Here is a 20,000-nt window from a genome sequence, read left to right as displayed (position 1 = left end):
GTGATCGATCCCACCAGTGTTAAACAGCTTAGGCCCATTACTCGAAATATCCATTGTGCCACTGTTGACATAAACAGCGAATTTATTATCGTAGTGAGTCGATTGTGGTGGGTTGCAGTCATGGGGGAGAAATGGCCTAGGGCTAACAGGCTTTGACCCTAAATGCCATGCATCTGTCCAGCCGGTACTTGGCCCTAAAACCCATATTTCCATCAATCTTGGCTTTAAACTTAGCGCCATATAGCCAGCCAGGCTGGGCTTTGGATCTAAGTACCATACATACATCTATCTGGTATAGCCTCAGATACCATTTATCCATCCATCTTAGTTCCTCGTTGGGAGAGTGGGTTCCGTTCTCAGCTAGCACTCTGCTGGCCGCGAGTTCGAATCTCCGACCGGCCAGTGAAGAATAAGAGGAATTTATTTCTGGTGATAGAAATTCATTTCTCGCTATAATGTGGTTCGGATTCCACAATAAGTTGTAGGTTCCGTTGCTAGGTGACCAGTTGGTTCTTAGCCACGTAAAATAAGTCTAAACCTTCGGGCCAGCCCTAGGAGAGCTGTTAATCAGCTCAGTGGTCTGGTTAAACTAAGGTATACTTAACTTTTTTTTGGCTTTGGCCCTGATCACCATATATCTGTACATATGGGATAATCCTAAATGCCACGTATTAATCCATGTGGGCATTGGCCTTGAGTGTATATTATTCACGTGAGTTTTTGCCTCGAGTACCATCCATTCATCCGAGCTCTGACTAAAAGCACCATATATCCATCCATCTGGGCTTTGGCTATAAGTACCATATATCCATCCATCTGGGCTTTGGCCATAAGTACCATATATCCATCCATCTGGGCTTTGGCTATAAGTACCATATATCCATCCATCTGGGCTTTGGCTATAAGTACCATACATTCATCCGCCTGGGCTATGGCCGTATGATATCATCCTCCTGGGCTTTTGCTAAAAGTAATATATATCCGTCTATCTGGATTTTGGCTATTAAGTATCATATATATCCATCCATCGGGGTTTTGGCTGTAAATACCGTTTATCCATCCGTCTGAGCTTTGGTCATAAATGTCATAAATTCACCCGATTGTGCATTGGCATTAAATATCATATATCCTTCCATCTGGGCTTTAAACCTAAATTTCATCTATCCTTTCATATGGGTTTCTGCCTCAGATGCCATTCATTCATCCTTTGGGGTTTGTCAGAGAGAGAGAGAGAGAGAGAGAGAGAGAGAGAGAGAGAGAGATTTAAAGGACAGGTTTTCGTTCTTCTGTAATAAAACCAGAAATCTGTAGCGAAACTTTTTGGGGTGGATGGTGAATGGGTGTGGGATCTAACACGGTCTTTGTTGCTGCAAATAAGTCTGTATGCGTCATAGAGTTGATGAAATATTTTGAGTGTTGAGTTTCGTGTCCCGTATTTTAACCCATTACGTTCAAGACACCGGGCTGTGTTTAGAGAAGAGATTCTTTGAAGAAGTGTCATATCAGTAGAGGAGAGAGAGTTGTAAGAGAACTGATGTCTGGTGAAGATTAAGGTATGAATACATGCGTGCAAAAAGAGCAGCAATCACTTCATGCTGGAATTGATTCTTTCAATCACTTCACTATCATAAAATCAATCTCGAATCCGTCTATAAAGCTCCCGGACAGGCCCCCAACTTCCTTTGTGATGTATGAGCTGAACCATGCACCTAAGATAGTAATTTATTACTTTAATTTATATTTATAGAACAGGGGTGTTAAACAACGGATAGAGAACAAATAAGATGAAAAATTATTAGTTGAAACTTTATGTTAGGTACAGTTTTTATTACTGTTAACATTAGAATGCGCAGGCTATTTATGTTGGAGCAAATGATCTCTTGTGTAAAAAGTGACACAAGGAACTGAGAGAATAGGTTAAAAAATTTTACCAGTTCCAGTTTGTCAATTTTAAAGTTCTGTTTAAGCTATATCATTAGAAGCAATACATTCTGTTCTTATTGCTAGTGTGAGCTTCTACATAGAAGCGGCCTCAAATTTATTTAAAAAGGACTTGTAAGACACCTCTTAAACCCGTAGTTATGAGTAATTTGGTAGCAGTACTTGAGCACTTCTTCACCCTTACTTAGGATTTCTAGTACCCTCCAACTTACTTAGAACTTGAGAAGTAACTTCTAAACCTTAGTACTTGCAAAGTGCCTCTTAACCCTGCCTTGGGACTTGCAAAGTATAGGAAATTATTTGCTGTTAAGAGTCTCTAAAAATTGATGGATATACCACACCAGACATAGTTACATTTAAGAAAACGAATGAGGGCTGGCAGCCGGGAAACACAATTGCATCAGAACTGACCCATTTTTTATCATAGTTTGCTGTACTGCAGAAGACTGATATTGCTGTGCAAGGTGCCTGTAACGCTTAGCTGATAAAGCCTGCAGGCCAGTTGATGGGTCAGTAAATGCCACGGAAATGGGCGGTTGGCGTATGCTCTGTGTTTTTACCTCTGTTATTTAAGGGAACTGTTGGGCCTAATATCTCCCAACTCTTCCTCTGTTAGGTGAATGAAATAGATTTTAAGTCGTGTCTCATTTTCTTGTCTGTTTTTGGACTCTGTCCATTTGTCGCTATGTCCGATGATTCTTCTACCACGGGCGCCCGTCCGCTAAAATTATTTTTTTTTTTTTAAGCACTATATTTGTAACGTCTTTGAAAGTTCCAGGCTCCAAGCTCCACATATGTGAGCTATGGGTGATTGGGACTGAACATTTTAGTGGCGCACCCAAAGGTCAAATAGGAATTTGTTCCGCCGTCGGTATTGTTTCAGCGTTTCTTATTTTTCTTAATCTTATTTTTCTTAATTTTGGTGCCGTAAAGTAAAACTTGGGTGTCTGTGTTATTGGGACGAAATTAACATTAGTTTTTCTTTGTTGTTTTATATCTTAATACCAAGATGATAGGTCTTCATACGAATATTAGTTTATTGAAAATCTCTGTTACTTGGACTTCTTACAGTTAATTTGGGAAATTTATGATAAGTCACAGTACGGATGGGTGTAATCGCAAACGTCATTCTTGTATCCCCCAAAGTTTTCATTGTCAGTAAATGCTTAGTTCAGCTACTTTCTTTTAAAGTCGTCAGATTTAATAGTCTGCGTTTAGTCTCCATGGATAAGATAATGCGGTAGGTTGGATAATCTCTGTCGGTCCAGAATTGATAAATGCGTAATCATCCATTTTTCATGGGGAGCACTAGTTTGTAATTTCACCAGAAGAATGATTCCATCAGTTCCCAATCTTTCAATCGGCGATTTGTTTATTCCTAGCTGTTGCCTTACAGTTAGTAGCTCCGTTGTTAACTGTTCAATAATATTGTCGTATAATTTTAATATCACTGAAGATTTTGACGCCAGTATTGCACACTTTCCTAAATGTAATTTTTATCTTATTACTTACTGGCCTATATATATATATATATATATATATATATATATATATATATATATATATATATATATATATATATATATATATATATATATATATATGTGTGTGTGTGTGTGTGTGTGTGTGTGTGTGTGTGTGTGTGTATGAAGTGCTTATGTATGTATATGATGGGTGTGTTTGTATACGCATGTGTATATGTATGTTTGCACGTTATGTTTGTGCAACAAATCACAGACGTTGCTTGTGATTTTAGTGTAAGCGAATTCCACCGTAAAATGACATGGAGAAGTTTGGTGTCAAGCGCTTTCACTTTTAGGCAAAACGAATTAGATTAAACGAGAGAGGTACTCATTACTGAAGTTCTGTATATTATTTCCCTTATATACACATGCATTCACACACCTACATACCAGACAAATAGCACAGTACTTAGCGGTTCCCGAAATCGGATAGTACAAAAAAAAAAAAAAAAAAAAACTGTTGTCACTGTTACATTCATTCTTTAATGGCTGAGTAGTGGTTGAACCCTTGTGCAGAAAAATTTCCACATTATCCGCTTCGTGCACCTACAAGAATTCTTATCAGCAAATAAATGTAATAATATAATTTATTTGGTCTGTCTCTTGTAACGGCATATGACTTATAGTCAGTAAAGGATTCCTAGTTCTCTGATCATTCTGTCCAAAAGTATTACACAGCTTTACACTTTACTCCAGTCTAACCATTCAGTCTTTCTCCACCCGAAACTTCACAATTGTTCCACCATAATGTTATGTATCAGCTAACGCTACCTGCAGTTAATACCTTTCTTACACTTTTTATAGTTCTGTGTTGTACTATTGTAATTCATTCTCTTCTGTTCAGTTTCTCTATTACTGAGGACTCTCGCTACTTTTTGGTTCTCTTGAATGAGGCATCTCTTACATACCATTATTGACTATGTAAATAATTGATAGATTTTATTTGTTCCATTCAGCTTCCCCGGTTATTCCCACATTCTTTTTCAGACACAATCATTACGGTAAAATCCTTCAAAGAAATGTTTCAGAGAACAAAACTCAGTCGGACGGGCATCCTAATCCCTCTAGCCGGGCCACGTAGAAAAGAAGAAAATGAAAAAGTAGTGAAGATGAATAGGGAGGTCATTGATCATGAAAACATAAGCAGGCGGAGAATTCCGAAGCATGACAGTATACGGGATAGCGTAGCAACTCGACCGAACATTCCTAAGAAGATTGCCGAATTCCTCACAGTATATATAGGGAGAGGTGGACTGAAGGGCGGTAAAAGCTCCCTGAGAGGAGGAGGAGGAGGAGGAGAACACTTCATCGTTGTTAGTTCCTCTCCTAGAAGCTCAGGGGTATATATATATTTTTTTTTTCAGCTTTAGCGTTGTCCTTTCATTGTTGTAAATGTTGTCGATGATATTAGCCGTTGCGACGTCAGATTACGTAAACAAATCAACCAGTGTAGTATTTTAATAATGTTTGTATTCGTTATTATACACCGGAATTTCGACTGTATGCCTGTCATTACTTTATGAATATTTTCCGCACTGAAGAAACTGTTCTTTCTTAAAATTTACACAAATCTTGATTAGGTGTACCTCCAGCCATTTCACATAGTACAGTTACATCCAGTTTATTCTGTCACCAGATCTTTTATATCAGCCAGCGGCTAAGGCTTCTCCAAAGTCTTGATTTTCTGCTCTTCTCAATTTCAAGTTCGACAGTTTACAACCGAAATAGTTTTTTTCCCCATGCCTCCAATGTCCTCTCGATTCCGCACTTTTATACTGAACTTTTCGTGGAACAAATTTAAGACGCTATTGTGAATTTGGTTTGCGCTCGGAAACTTGGAATTACTTACTGTAATGATAATATAATAAATGGTAATAAAAATAATTTTCCTCCTTAATAATAATAATAATAATAATAATAATAATAATAATAATAATAATAATAATAATAATAATAATTTTATAAAGTGTATGTTGCCAGCATAGGAGTTATAGGTGTAAAATAAATGACCATCTACTTTCAATTGCGCTTTTATTAATGGTACGACTTAATGACATAATTGGTGGCTGACTAGACTTGAAGCTCTTTGTACAACTTACAATTACATTCATCCGATCCAGTGTTGCAAAAGAGATTATGATCGATTTTGAAAATAAACCTGCTTTCTCTCTCTCTCTCTCTCTCTCTCTCTCTCTCTCTCTCTGCTTTCGTTCTTGTATCAGATTTACCTTTTCTCCAGCCCTTTGTGTATTTACTCGTGTATACTTTTTGTATTTTTGTCTCATATTTATTGTTTTTTCGTTTTTAATCGGACTGTTTCCTTCTCTTTAGTTTTATGTACTATCAGTGATCAAAGTGATGATCTTTTAAGAAAAGTTGTAGAGTGCTTTAATAAAAAAAATTTTATACCCAGTTCGACTGGCGTAGCCGCATGATCTGTTTTTTAAATTAGTCATCAAGAGACAGAAACTAAGATGAAGAAGAGTTGAGTGGCCCATTGTATGTAGATCAGGGTAACAGTCCTGGTAAGATTTTTGCGACTGAGTTGTAGTTTGCTGGCATTTTTATTATGTTCACTTTCTTATTCTAATTTTAGCATTCTGTTGTCAGTGATATTACATCTGTAAGGTACTGTTGTGTTTCTCATGGAAGGAAAATTGCTGAGTCGACAGGTTGTGTTTCCCTGTTGGCTATTGTATTTCACAAGGCTGAGCATCAGTAGTTTGTGTTCTGCTGAGAGCCTTAAATCTTCACAGCTCCAAAATTTCAAACCACTATCAAAAAAAAAAAAAAAAAATGCTACTTCTCACCTTCTCTTTGAAAGCAATACTAGGATTTACCCAGAATCCTTTTGTGTTTCTGTCTTTAAAAACTTTCAGCCAAACATTAATTACAAACTTTGGTCTTTATTATTATCCAGAAACTCCACATTTTCCCAGCATTGTTGTTCGCTTGAGATAATGCTGTTCCTTAAATATTAGTATATTTTTGGCCATGTGAATGCTTTGATTAGATAGTTTCCTAGTTCATGTGGCTATTGCGCAGTGTATCAGTAGGAAAAATTGTCAGCGCACAAGCCTTTGAGCGTTGACGATTTTATTTCGTAAGTCGTACTCTGGCCTTACGAAATTCGGGTGTGAGATTTTTAAAGTGAACTTTCGTGTTTCCCCCTTTTGGGTTTTCTCTTTATAATTTATAAGGAAAGGCCACATTATATACGAGTATATGTATCTTAAGAATATGATAATGGTTGTTTATTTGCAATTTCGTTGAATTTTGCGTTTTTTATATGATCTCAGATATGAATATGGAATCATTTTGTTCAAACTAAGGCAGTTCGTTATTACTATGAAGCGCGTATTATGATGTAGTTAGCGGGTTATTCCAGTCGTAGAAGCCCGTTTGTTCTATTTTGAACAAATGACTGAATTATCGGTAATTGTAGATTCCAATTTATCATACTTATGAGAGGAAAAACAGGAAAAACAAAAAACATGAGGTGGGATATCTCGTCTTGGAAGACTCGATACAATTTGATATACATTACATAACTATGTGCTTTTTAAACTTTTTTCTGGGTCAGTCCGAGTCACTCCTGCTGGCATCATCACCAGAAGGAATCATGGGGTTTATGATGGATATTTGTGGCATATCGAGTTTTTTAAGGGAATTTTATAATTTTAATTAATATATATAATATTTCTCTTTCATGTAAAAACCCTTCTGAATTGGAAAAAGCTCTTTATCGACAAAGGATTCATAAATATATACATTATTCACACATAAATTTACATCACAGTTATGCGTTGTGCGGGAGTTAAAGGAACCGAATCTTTAAACCTTAATCATGATTTGCTGACATAGGAAAGTAATTCAGTTTTCTTTTGAACATAAACATTGGGATGTCTGTACTGACAAATGAAGATTTATGGGTTTGCGTAGTAATTATGATGTTCTCTTTATGTGTCTATTTGAGGTGAATATACTTATTTATGGGGATGCAAACATGCGGTATATAAATTACAAGTTTAATGAAAGATAAATACATCCTTTGCATATTTTATGACTAGCAATTTGTGTGGTGATTTATATCATTTGTTTTTATATTTTAACAGGAGAAGCAATTACTATGCACACAAGCGAAAGAATTACATTGTCTTTTATGAGAAGTTAACTGCAGCTTTTGACGCGTCTTTCGGACCATTTTCTCATTTTCTCTTTCAACAGTGTTCAAACAGAGCTGGCTTTTATCATGACGTGTACTGTGGTCTATCTGGAAATTTTTACACGAGAAAATTTGCAAATTCTTCACGAAAAAGATACAGCCTTTCCAACGATTAACACGTGATGGTGTACAGACTAATTTAAAACATAGAAAGTAACTTATGTATTTTGAAATACTTTGGACTGGGGGCACGACAGTCTAAAGTTGGGTTGAAGATCATTGGATTATCTATTTTTCTGAAATAAAAATGTCGATAATTTACAGTGGTGTTCTCTTTGCTTGTGCATACTAATATGGATGTGATAATATATACTGTATATGTATATATATATATATATATATATATATATATATATATATATATATATATATATATATATATATATATATTTATATATTTATTTATTTATTTCTCTCGATTAAAGCACCCTCTCTCTCTCTCTCTCTCTCTCTCTCTCTCTCTCTCTCTCTCTCTCTCTCTCTCTCTCTCTCAGTCGAGAAAAATATGTATAGATTATACTTTTTAAGCTTTCAAAATAAGTCTCAGCACATTATTTAGGAAGTACAGAGGAAGTCAGAATAACTCACATGTTAAAAAGTACTGGTCACTCCTGCGTCCGTGAGATTACAAAGCGGTACCTAGAGCATTAGGATGATAGTTTGAGAGGTAGGCGCAGATGCCCATCTTTGGTGTCTTCGAAGATTTAATTACCCTATGGGTCTTGCGTAAGGAAGTGAAAGAAGGCATAGGGTTGGTTAAGAGGCTGAGTGACGAGGTCAGTTGCAGTGGAATCCACCAGGGGTGAGTTACAAGAGAAAAAGAGTTGGAGAGATCAGCTTCTCTGGAAAAGGACGACAGCTACGGTATAGTGACGTTAGGGTGACAAAGAGGGGAAATCCTGGTTTGCAGCAATTTTTTTCGGGAAGAGTCATGGGAAAGAGAAGAGGAGCCTCTCAAGGGTATAACGTCAAACTGTAATATTTCCTTTTCATAGTCCATTACACATGAGCATGACTATACAGTGGTTCAAAGGAGCTTTGTACTCAGCAAGCGTCAGAGTAGACTCATGATTCCAAATAGGCAAGTAGCCTGAATAGCTATAGAGAGAATTTAGTCAAACAAACTTATGGAGAAGGTATTTTGGCAAAAAAATAAATAAATAAAATAACTCAGCTTGTGTTTCGTAAACAGAAATCAAAATTACAGCACAGGAGATAAAAACTAAAAGGAAGCAAGTAATCAGCATGGAGATGAGAAAATATAAAAGTAGAATTGACGGCAACAAGGTCAGAGGGTCCTAGTGGGGATGGAATATAATAGGAGCAGAGTAATTTTTCTCAAGACTGAAGGTCAGAAGTGTTAGCTGCTTGGTCATGTTGGTCTGGAATTTGTGTTGAGGGGGAAACAATGATCAGCAAAAGCAATACTTGGCAATCAGGTCCCAGACATATAGGTTGAAGGAATTGTTATGACTATATTATAATGAATGATGGGAATACAGATTTGCTACCAGATGGGTTTCCATGAAATAGACTAGTAACGCGGGCTAAGATGCCCATGCTCTCATCTGTAGAGGAAGCGTCAAGCCTTTTGTTTTCTCTGCATCTTCTCTTTTTCATTCCTTTTACTGTACCTCCATTAATATTCTTTCTTCCATTTTACTTTCCACCCTCTCCTAACAATTGAATCATAGTGCAACTGCGATGTTTTCCTCCTGTTACACCTTTCAACCCATTTTACTGTCAGTTTCTGTTTCAGCGCTGAATGACCCCATAGGTCCCAGCATCTCTGCATCTTCTCATGCAGAGGACTAAATCCTCTTGTGGATCAGATAATGTCACTCTTGTGGATCAAATAATGTCATAAATATTTCGTTCAGAAACGGATAGTAGTGCAGTTTTCCAGAAGAAAAATGGAATAAAAATAAAAGTTATTGTAGCAGTGGAAAAGCGTTGAAAGTTGGAATAAGGAGTTTCGTGAAAGTGTTGAAGATTTGTTTGTATTTCTTACCTTGATTCGTTGAAAAATTAAGATTTGTCAGTGCGTTAGATAGAGGTTGCAGAAATGTAGAAGTGTCCTAGACTAATCAGATGTCCCAGAACAGTATGTGTATGTATTTTTAGTAAACATGCCAGTCACTGCATCCTTCCTTTTGATATAGTAGTCAGTGAATGAACAGTAGGAGGCAGCATAAAAACTTCGATCGTGTGGCAGAGCCGTTAATTTTCCACAAAATTAAGAAAGCGCACTAAGCACAAATCACAATTAACAATAAAGCAGTGGACCTCTTTCCGAAAGGTATAACGCTACAAAAGGATATTGCGTTAGTGTTTATGTTGAAGATCAGCGCCTATGGTTTCTTACCATACTGTATAATTTCGGCGTCTGCTGGCATGTGTATCTATCTTATAAAAAAAACTGCAAAAGGTTTGAAAGAGGAAGAAAGTACTGAAAGAAATACATGACCTGTGGAAATTTCGCGTTAACGGCCCAAAGAACTACCTAGTTGAGAAAACCATTGTATTTGTACATTTTATATAGCATTTCTCATTCTTCAGGCATATACGTAATTGGGCAAACCCTTCTATGCACTTAATAATATTACAGATAAGTTTCACTGCTATAATTATCGACAGTGCTGAAATATATTTATTGCGAAAGTACGTATAGAAGTACTTGATGCTTGATACCAATTTGGGCATTATAGTACCATGTTTTTAAGGAGACAGTGGCGTGAAACTAAAGTGAAATGGGCAACACTCATATTGATGAGTATGTACAAATATGGTGTAATCGCCGTCTGTTCCATTTTCTTCCTATGACATGTGACGCAACAGATGGGAGATTCTCAAGAAGCAATTATATTTCCAGTAGCCTGGCCAGTACCTGGTATTTAAGCCGTCGTAAAGTTCATACACAAGCGTTATGTGAAAAGGGGAGGAAGAGAAAAATCTTGAATCTTGTCATTCTCGCTGTTAGATGAGTGCTTGACAAAAGTTTGTTTCTTCAGTAAAAAGTTATCAATTGCAATGCGGAATGTTTTTAGAGGGGACTTTTGCCTGCGGGAAATAGAGTGTTTTAACTGTTTTGCACTTATATATATTGCAGTATTGGCGCATGCATCACGCATATATATACTATATGAATGCACGCGTACGAAGCTAATGTTGCAAATTATCTTTCTCCGTCAGTAAAAAGAACCTAGTAGACTTGATTGAACTGGAAAGTCCTGAAACTTGGACAAGAAATTTAGGTTCAGGGGTAGCAAAATGTATCCGTAAGGCATTTCTTTGGCGTGCTTGTTTGATAGAGAAGCGTTCAGTCAAAGTGGACTGTATTGAGAGAAAGGAAAAGGAGAACGATATTATGTTAGCATTTCCAGGAAGTATGTAATATATATTGCGGTTAAGATGTCCAATAGCAGTTGTCGGATAGCTTCCGTTTGTAGGATACTGGTACTTTTGCGTAATAAAGGCCGGGCAAGTTCCGCGTAGAGTTGAGAATACTGTTAAGGAGAAAAAGCATGATGCCTAGTTAGTAACAGCGTTTCATCAGTCAGAGGTGCCGAAAATTTTGAATTTGAACAAACTTATGAAGGAAGCCACGTTCAATTCAAGCGAAAGAAATGGTGGTCTGGTTATGTGAACTGACCATTTTTGTTTTTCTATCAGAATTGGATATATTGTGATGACCTTTGTTGAGGGTTGATATAAGGTTAAGTGAAGTGAAATGGAAGCTTCAGAATGGGGTATTATAAAAAAGGGAAGAAACGTAACAATAAGAATAAGGATACAGAAGGAAAAACAGACTCACGGTAGGAAAACGATAAAGTCTTGTGGGATTACATCAACATTAGGGGCCGAAGTCAGTGAATAACAGAGAGAGAGAGAGAGAGAGAGAGAGAGAGAGAGAGAGAGAGAGAGAGAGAGAGAGAGACTACATAATAGATTACTGGGAAATAATTTATGGCAAGGCTTTGCTCGTTACTTGGCCAATTGCCTTAGGAAGTTTAAAGGATATGGTATTAGATTTCCTTAGGCTCCAGACTTAACCCGAGGAAGGTGGATAATATATGTGACAGACAGGTTTCTTTTGAGAAATCTTTCTTGTTAGTCGCCTAGAATGTTTAGAAACTTGAACATGTAAGACAAACAGGATTGCCTCCTTGGATTCATATTGGGTGTGCGGTGGTATTATTCTCTCTCTCTCTCTCTCTCTCTCTCTCTCTCTCTCTCTCTCTCTCTCTCTCTCTCCCTCCTTCCTTCGTTCCAGTCAATTATCAATCGCTATCATACCTAATTATCTTGCATACACAAATGATCTTGCTTAGTATCGTATACGAGCATATAACAAAATTAAGGAAGGTTTATGTGTATGCATAGTTTCTCCATAAGTTAATCGACAAAAGTACCCTTCCAATTTGCGACGTTCCATCAACCGTAGAAGGTGGTCTGGCTTTTTTTTCTTTTGTGGCATCCATTGGATTTTCCAGTAGTTTTTCTCGCTGCCATTCGCAGCAACTTCGAGTGATAGGGTTTGGTAATTTGAAGGTTATGCCTTGAAGGTATTCTACCAACCTCTCATCTGGAGAGAGAGAGAGAGAGAGAGAGAGAGAGAGAGAGAGAGAGAGAGAGAGAGAGAGAGAGACTATTATCAGCCTCGGCACAACGATCTTGGGTAACCCCGACTTATTGTCGTAGGAAATCTCGTTAAGATGCGCATGAAATTAAAGGCTTTGGAAGAGGCTTAAAGAACGCGAATCTCTTGACTAATTAACCTTTTTTTCTTCTTTTTTTTCTGGGAATCTTAGCGTGTACCACATTCCAGTCTTTCGATCTCATGAAAAAAAGGTATATATTTTTTCTTTTGCGAGATTATAACGCACTGCATTGGTGATGTAATGCTTACGCAACTTACATGCGCGCTTGCACACGTCTTTTCATCTTTGCTTTCCAGATGAAACCATGTATTAAGAATGATATAATTGTTGATGTTATGCCATAAGTGTTCAGTGATTATTCAGAGACCTCTCTTTTCATAAGAGTTTTCGATAAACCATAACAGAAGTATTAAGGTATTTCATAAGATGATGTAATTTCCTAATTTTGTTATTCACGTTAGCAGAAGTCAACTTTTAACTCTTAGTGAATAGGTTTTTCCAAGTAAGTCACCTGTTTTCACGAATCGTGATTTCCCTTTGCAATCATATATTCTTGTAAAATATCGCGTAATTTCTTTTTCCATAAAAACCGATGTTTTCTCTACTCAAGTTGCGTATTTTATTTTTTCAGTGTAAATCTCGTTTATTGCTACGTAAGGCGAGTTTGTTTCTTATCAATCACACATTTTTGCCAAGAAAATTACAAATTATCTTATACAAGTCCGTAAGTAGCTTTTTTTTTTCTAAAAACAAATTGTGTTTTTTTAAGCACAGATCTGGTCTTTATGTACTACTTGCATGTTTTTGCTGCCCATCATGCGTATTTTTTTTTTACTCAAATCGCTTATCGAGAAAATTCAGCATATGGATATAGTCATAAGGTAGAGATTAAATTATTACGTTGCAGTAAGCGTTTTCATGAGAAAAGAAATAACATCAGTTGAATATGAAACGGGGAATCTAGTTTCGGTTGATTATGAAGTCGAAAAAGATTATGTAAGAAATTTTCGATTGAGATGAAATTAATACAGGTTCAATAAATATATTTTCAGTTGGTTATGAAATGAACACAGATTCACGAAATGCATATGCATTTAATAAACGATACATATTCAGAAAATGTATTTTCATTTGAATATGAAATCGATACAGACTGGATGGTGGTTTCCAGTCAACTGGAATGAATAAACATTCACGAAATGTATTTTCTGTTTATTATAAAACGAATACTAATTCAGACGTATTGTCAACTGATGTTGAATTGAATACAGGCTCGTATAATGTATTTTCAATTAATTTGAATTAAATACAGGGTTCATTGCTTCTTTTGCCAATAAAAGCCAGTGGACTTTTTTCCTACTTATACGGAAATAATAAAAACGTGAAATGACTAAAGAACCGAAAGTATTGCTTGTAATGATGACTTTCAGACTTCCGTCAGGTGACTTTTTTCAGTGTTTGAAACAGTGGCTTTTATATTTCATTTGGTCTTCTCGTTAATCTACTGAATAATAATAATAATAATAATTTGTCATAGAGCTTTATACGAATACCGTATAGAATATACAATGACCTCTGGAACAGGGAAAAGAAAGAAAGGTGTATAGAATTAAGTTCATTTAGAATACGTTAAGCATCCTTCAAAATCTCATTCATTATGAAGATCTGGCCTGTATATCATGCTTTAATTTGCATTTATGAAATGCAGAGAATGTCAGAGTTATACAGACCCAAGATTGTTCAGTGGTATTATTACGGCAACGGATAATTGCGTCATATTTGATTTCTGACTCTGATTTCATGGTTAAATGGCTCTCAGAATTAGCAATCATTGAATATACATTACTGGATGCAAATATCTGGTTCTGCGTTCATTGATTATTCCCTCTTCCCCCCCACTTTTTTTTTTTTTGCAATTAAAAATGGCCTCATTTTAAACGTGACTGGGGTTTCGTGTTCTTTTTATTTTATTTAACATATTTTCATAGATTGGTATGACTTGTTATTAAACCTCATTGGCGAGTTTCTTAATTAAGGTTACATAATTGTAATTACTAGAATTTGATGGTATCCGTAAAATGGCCACGTTTGATAGGCAACACGTAGACAAGAGAGGAAAAGTATCGAACTATTTTGTTTATCCATATATTTTTTTTCTGTACGTGGCAACGATAGACTTTCCATCCTCCAGCCAGTGTCCTCCATCTTTCACCTCTGGTTTTTATTTAATTATTGAAGATGAGCGTACCTAGATCCGTAACATCACAAGGGTCGGGACTTGCAGTCTCAACCCTCTCGTACGTTACCGTCATTTGTCCCGGAGCGGATACACAGGTAGGGAAATAAAGTTGCAAACCAGAGGATTAGAAAGCAATGTGGTAAGGCCTTAGAGAAGATGTTTAACCGCTCTTAAACTCACAAGCCTCAACATCCATAACATTGGAGAAGCAAATCCACAGTTGTGTATATGTACATATATTTAAAGATAAAGCATGTACAAATATATAACTGTGGATTTGCTTCTCCATTTCAAGACTCAAGCTACTATGAGTATATTTTATTCCATAACATTGCCAATTTTTTAATTGAAGAAAACAGTATGAGCGACCTGTGGCTTTGGACAATGGGAAGGTTGTGGGTGTTGACTTGCACGCACTAACTTCAGCTTTACAGGCACTGAAGGTGGATAGAGAACATTCCCAATTTAAAATTGAGCTTACGGGAGATGGCCAAGTAGGATATCCTTACACGGTGGTCTCAGTGGCCGTAATGTTGGGAAAAAGGAAACCGTCACTTAAAGCAATTTAGTCTAGAAAAAAGAAATTCGATGCTGTTAATGTATAGACAGGAAAACCTATTCCCATCAATAGCAGACCGAAAGATATAAAGCCCATGACATTAATACCATCTTTGTTCATATAGGGAACTATGTAAAGTGTCCATGTGTTTTTTGTTATTATACTGTGAAAAAGAATATTTGAAAATGCAGGTATTGATATATCGTCAAATATTAAGAGTCATTGCCTTGGTGCTGTTTATTATTCTTTGCAGATTTATGTTGTTTTTTTTTTGTATTAATACTGAATATATTTTCTTGAGATTACAGAGAGAGAAAGATACAAGGACAGACGAACGATTGAATTACAAGTTGTTAGCTTTGCACAGACGATTTGTTTATAGTTATTGGGCAATTCTCTCTCTCTCTCTCTCTCTCTCTCTCTCTCTCTCTCTCTCTCTCTCTCTCTCTCTCTCTCTCTCTCTCTCTCTCTCTCTGAACAGCAGTGTGTTGTGTACAAAAGGGGATTTTAGGAACTAAATAACAGTATGTAGTGCAGAATTTATGTAATTTTACTTGTATAAGTAACTGCATCACAGATGCATTAATATCTTTCATTAGAAAAATATATAATTTTCCCCAAGTATGAAAAAACACTCAAATGGGAATTTACGAAAACCCAAAATCTAGAGATGCGTTCAACACCGAGACAGTGACCTAATTATTATTATCATTATTATTATTGGTTTGATTTCACTGAGAGACATTCCTAAACTCCTAGAGCTTGACCGAAGCTTTGATCTTGAACAAGAAGTAAAATTTAAGGCAATGTAAAGTTGGAGTTGGACAGCTAAACAGAAGGAGACCGAAGTGAACGGATATTGAGTAAAGGGCCTAAATCGATGCTGTTGGGACCGATCATAAGCTGCAGAGAACCTAAGTACAATATTCAGTCTGCTACTCAAGGCTTAAAATTTGAGTAATGCTCGTCCCGTTGTTTATCCCTTGGGTAGTAGGGCTAGCAGGGAGCACGTACTTTTTTTTTTTTTTTTTTATAAATATTCAGTAAGATTTTAATTGGGTTTTAACTTCATTTATAGTGTTTTCATTCAATTTATAAACTTTTGAATACTTTGACAGGATAAATAACAACTGCTTATATACCTTGCGTCATTTTTTTTTTATAGAATACCAGGTGCGTCTACCCTGTTGATGATATGGCGATGCTCGCGTTCTCTACCTCTCACTCTCACTCTCTCTCTCTCTAGATAAAGATGAATGATAAAAGCTGATAAAGATTGGGAGTTGTTGATATTATCTTGAGCGTCATTCAGGTTACTATCGCCCAGAGTCCAGTTTCAAAATAGTGTTGTTATTAGAGGAGCGTTCTCTCCGTCAGCATCTTCAAGCGAATCTTGCAATAGTTTCTGTTTTCACGGAATTATCGTTGAAAATGTCTTTCAGCATGAAGGCGTTATTCGTTGCTACGTACGTGTATGTGACCGTAACTAAGCGAGCAAATTCCTTGGACGGATTTCGTAGAGCATGGCGTGTGTTTCGTCCGTGTTTCGTATGACCATTATAGTTGCGATGCCTTTGGACGTACATACATCCAACAGTCGTAAGTGTGAGAAATGCATGACACTTCCTAGTGTTTTATTGAGTTCATCAATTATTAAGATGTTCAGTCACTGTTTTATTTCGTATGCGTTACCAGTCTTTGCATCGTTTTCTTATTTAAATTGTACTGATTTTTCCAGTTGGCAGCGTTATTTTCCTTTTTCACGGCATGGATGTTGTCAACTGCAGCAGCTGAATGCTGACAAAGATTAGCAGCGGTGTTCATTGCTGTCACGAAATACTGTTGGAAATAGTGTTGACAAGCATCTTTGTGCGTATGTTAATGTGTTTGATGGTGGAGGAATGAAGTTGGTTACAGCATCGTTGTTAATTACACATTGCAGTGAAATTGACGTACACAATGTTATGCGCATTCAGTCACGGCTATAGAAATGATAATGTTCGAACAGTAAGCCTTTAAATGATTAAAAGTCTGTTCTCTATTGATAATAGGGAATGATTATAATTTTGAATGCTTTTTTTTTTTAACAAAAAATTCTTCATCTGACATTTTGTGTTTAAGATTTTCTTGCTTGTACAATTACAGGACTTGAGCATGTGGATATATTTGGCTCTTCGGGAAGTTTCTGGAGAAACTGGTATGGGTGTTTTAAGGCAAATTATAGTAGCAGCGTGAATAGCCTACCCTTAGCAGAAAGCTTTTAAATAGACCTTCCAGTATCAACAGTATTTGAATGTTGATTGCCCACAAACAACCGGGAAAGGTGGATTTAATCGCTGAACCATTTTCCTCGCCTTGAAACTTGTTTGGGGAAAGTCTTTTTTCAGTCATTTTTCATCAGTTTGTTTGTTTTACTAACTTCTCGTGTGTAGTAAGGATAATAGAATTTATTTTAAATATCGTTGGGCTTTATTTATGACTGTGTAACTTAATTTTCAACGGGGAACTCTTTATTAAAGACACACGCTTAAAAGGAAAAACAAGTTGATATAAGTAGAGAAATGTTGTAGGTTTGCTTGGTCAATTGTAGTTTTCAATTTTCTTAAAAACTGCGTTCAGTTTCTGATAACTGTGAGGCCTAAATTGTTTACTTGATGGTTATTTAATGCATGTGCGTCCACACTGCAGTAAAAAATGTCATAAACACACGTCGTTAACTTATTGCAGACACATCACAAACAGGCTGAATACAAGTCGGTGACTATGGTAGTCCTAAACATTGCAATAGCTGAGGCCCGATAAGCCAATGCTAGTTGGACCAAAGCTACTGTAATTAGATTAAATGTAAAGATCCTTTAAGTAGTGCAGCTTCCTTACACATCAATGCGTCTATGCCATTTTTTGTTTATCCGTAACCTGTACACCTATTATTGCGACTCCATCGAGCTTTAATACTCATGGTGTGAGCGCAATCTGTATTGTTCAACGTGCATCTCATCCCCGAACATTCACGTCTCTTCATCAGCGTCACAGCCCTTCCTGACCCCGCGTCTCCGAAGATTTGCCTCATGGCCACTATCTTCCCAGTCATTTATTTTTCATTTCATAGTTCCCACTTCCAAGAAGGAGCAACGCCAAAGAGTTCTTGCGACCTGCTTCTTCCCACATTACATTAATCTGTATTGATATTTTCCGCGTAACTAACTGAACTTTTTCGTTTGTTTTTAACGTTTGATGAGAAAGATGTCGCCAGCAAAGTGACAGATATAACCGTGTGTGTGTGATAGTGATTCAGCGTGAGTGAACTTCAGTGTTATCTGTCTCCGCACCCACTGTCCGTATCATATATGAAAGCGAATAATTTGCTAGAAAAAATATGAAGGTCATATTTATCGTTGAGATAAGATGGCTACCAATACAATTACTCTTCCCTACATTATATATCCTGAAGTTCATCCGGTATTTCGTATTTAAATTTTTGTGTATAAGTATCAAGTGTAGTGGCAATGATTTATTTATTAAAGTTTTATGTGTTCATACATGTTTTAATTTTGATATACTAAGGTCATGTTTATATGAGTTGGCACCACGGAGGGATAGCAACGAATATCCAAGTTAGTTATTATGCAGGCATTGTGATTTGTTTTGCATCAAGTTTCAGGTTGTGTGCATCATTCGTTTTATCTTATTTCTTGTGCCTTTTTGTTGTTACAGAAATTTTTTTATGACTGGTAATTTATCCTCTGGTGCCGTTTAAACTATTGTACATATGGTGATATATTCTAAAGTAGCCCTTAGTTAATGTACGGAAAAGCGTCTTACTCGTTTCAGTTAAGAATAGGTACAACTGAAAGACTGTGAGAGATCTCATGAGCTGCTGAGACTGAAACTCGCATCGCAGGGCAAACGGCCGCATCATTAATGCCTAGAATTATTTGAGTGTGGGCCAGCGGTTAGTGCCAGGGCGAGTAAGCTTTGGAACCGTGGAGCGCAGTGTGGAGAGAATACATGAGGCTCTGGGTGCCACCACCCAGATCGCCACCACTAACGTTCCTGCTGGAGGGGAGAAGGAAATTGACGGGGCTGTTGGCGGAGGGGGAGGAGGAGGAGGTGGAGGGGGAGGCGAGGGTTTGGGTGGTGTGGTCGGCCTCGGACCGCCCACCTACACTGCAAAAGAGGGCAGCGAGTTGGATGTGGTGGCAGCCCATTTCCGAGGAATGCTCAGTCTCACTGACGATGTGACCGACGATTGGGGATTTCTCAAAGATTTTCTAAGTCCTAAATCTCAAGCGCAAGGAGTGACAGCCATCCCTCACTATAGAGACTCTGAAACTGGGGAACTCACGTATCCACAGACTGCCCAGGTTACTCGATTTCCTGCTGTTGCTGGTGCCCCGCACCCGCTGAGCCCTAGTGACTCTGCCTTATCCGAACACGTGACATCTCCCTCTCCTAGTGTAGCCGTCAGCCCTCCACAGGGACTGCTCAGTTCCCCTCCTCCCCCTCCTCCGGCAGAAGCTTTTTCCCCCCTGCCTCAGCCGGGCACACCTTTGCCCTCCATCTCGACATTAGTGAGATACCCCGTGGGCACAACATCCCCTTGTAGTACAGACGCTTCCTCCCTCACTCCGAGACACGAGGCCTCCCCGCGCCGCCTCCTCCATGAGGAGAGGTGCCAGAGCATTGAAGGCCTCCCCGAAGACCAGCATCACCTTACAGAGATAGATGAGAGGTGCGTAGTACCTTCCGAGGGGAGTGCCTTTCGCTCTGTCACTCCCTCTTGTATTGAGGGTTGCGGCGCCGCCGGTGTCACCTTGCCTGCAGGTTCTTGCACTAGCAGCAGCAGCGGCAG

At 37.6% G+C, this 20,000-nt stretch overlaps 1 protein-coding gene across 8 annotated transcripts in view; it reads left to right on the top strand.

Moving 5' to 3' along the window:
* Nucleotides 1–20,000, top strand: part of cnc (cap-n-collar) — a 455,033-nt gene that overhangs the window by 254,239 nt on the left and 180,794 nt on the right. Inside the window, exon 1 of one of the 8 annotated variants that reach the window (XM_067121353.1) lies at nucleotides 18,868–20,000. This exon is cut by the window's right edge and continues 82 nt beyond it. The exons of the other annotated variants lie outside the window; for them this stretch is intronic. Coding sequence (XP_066977454.1) covers nucleotides 19,366–20,000 — 635 coding nt within the window. The 5' untranslated portion in view covers nucleotides 18,868–19,365. Of the gene's footprint in view, nucleotides 1–18,867 lie in introns of those variants that run through there. 8 annotated transcript variants of the gene reach the window in all.

The sequence above is a fragment of the Macrobrachium rosenbergii genome, chromosome 19, assembly GCF_040412425.1.
Source record: "Macrobrachium rosenbergii isolate ZJJX-2024 chromosome 19, ASM4041242v1, whole genome shotgun sequence".
Classification (NCBI taxonomy): domain Eukaryota; kingdom Metazoa; phylum Arthropoda; class Malacostraca; order Decapoda; family Palaemonidae; genus Macrobrachium; species Macrobrachium rosenbergii.
This window is presented reverse-complemented; position numbering and strand designations above follow the sequence as displayed.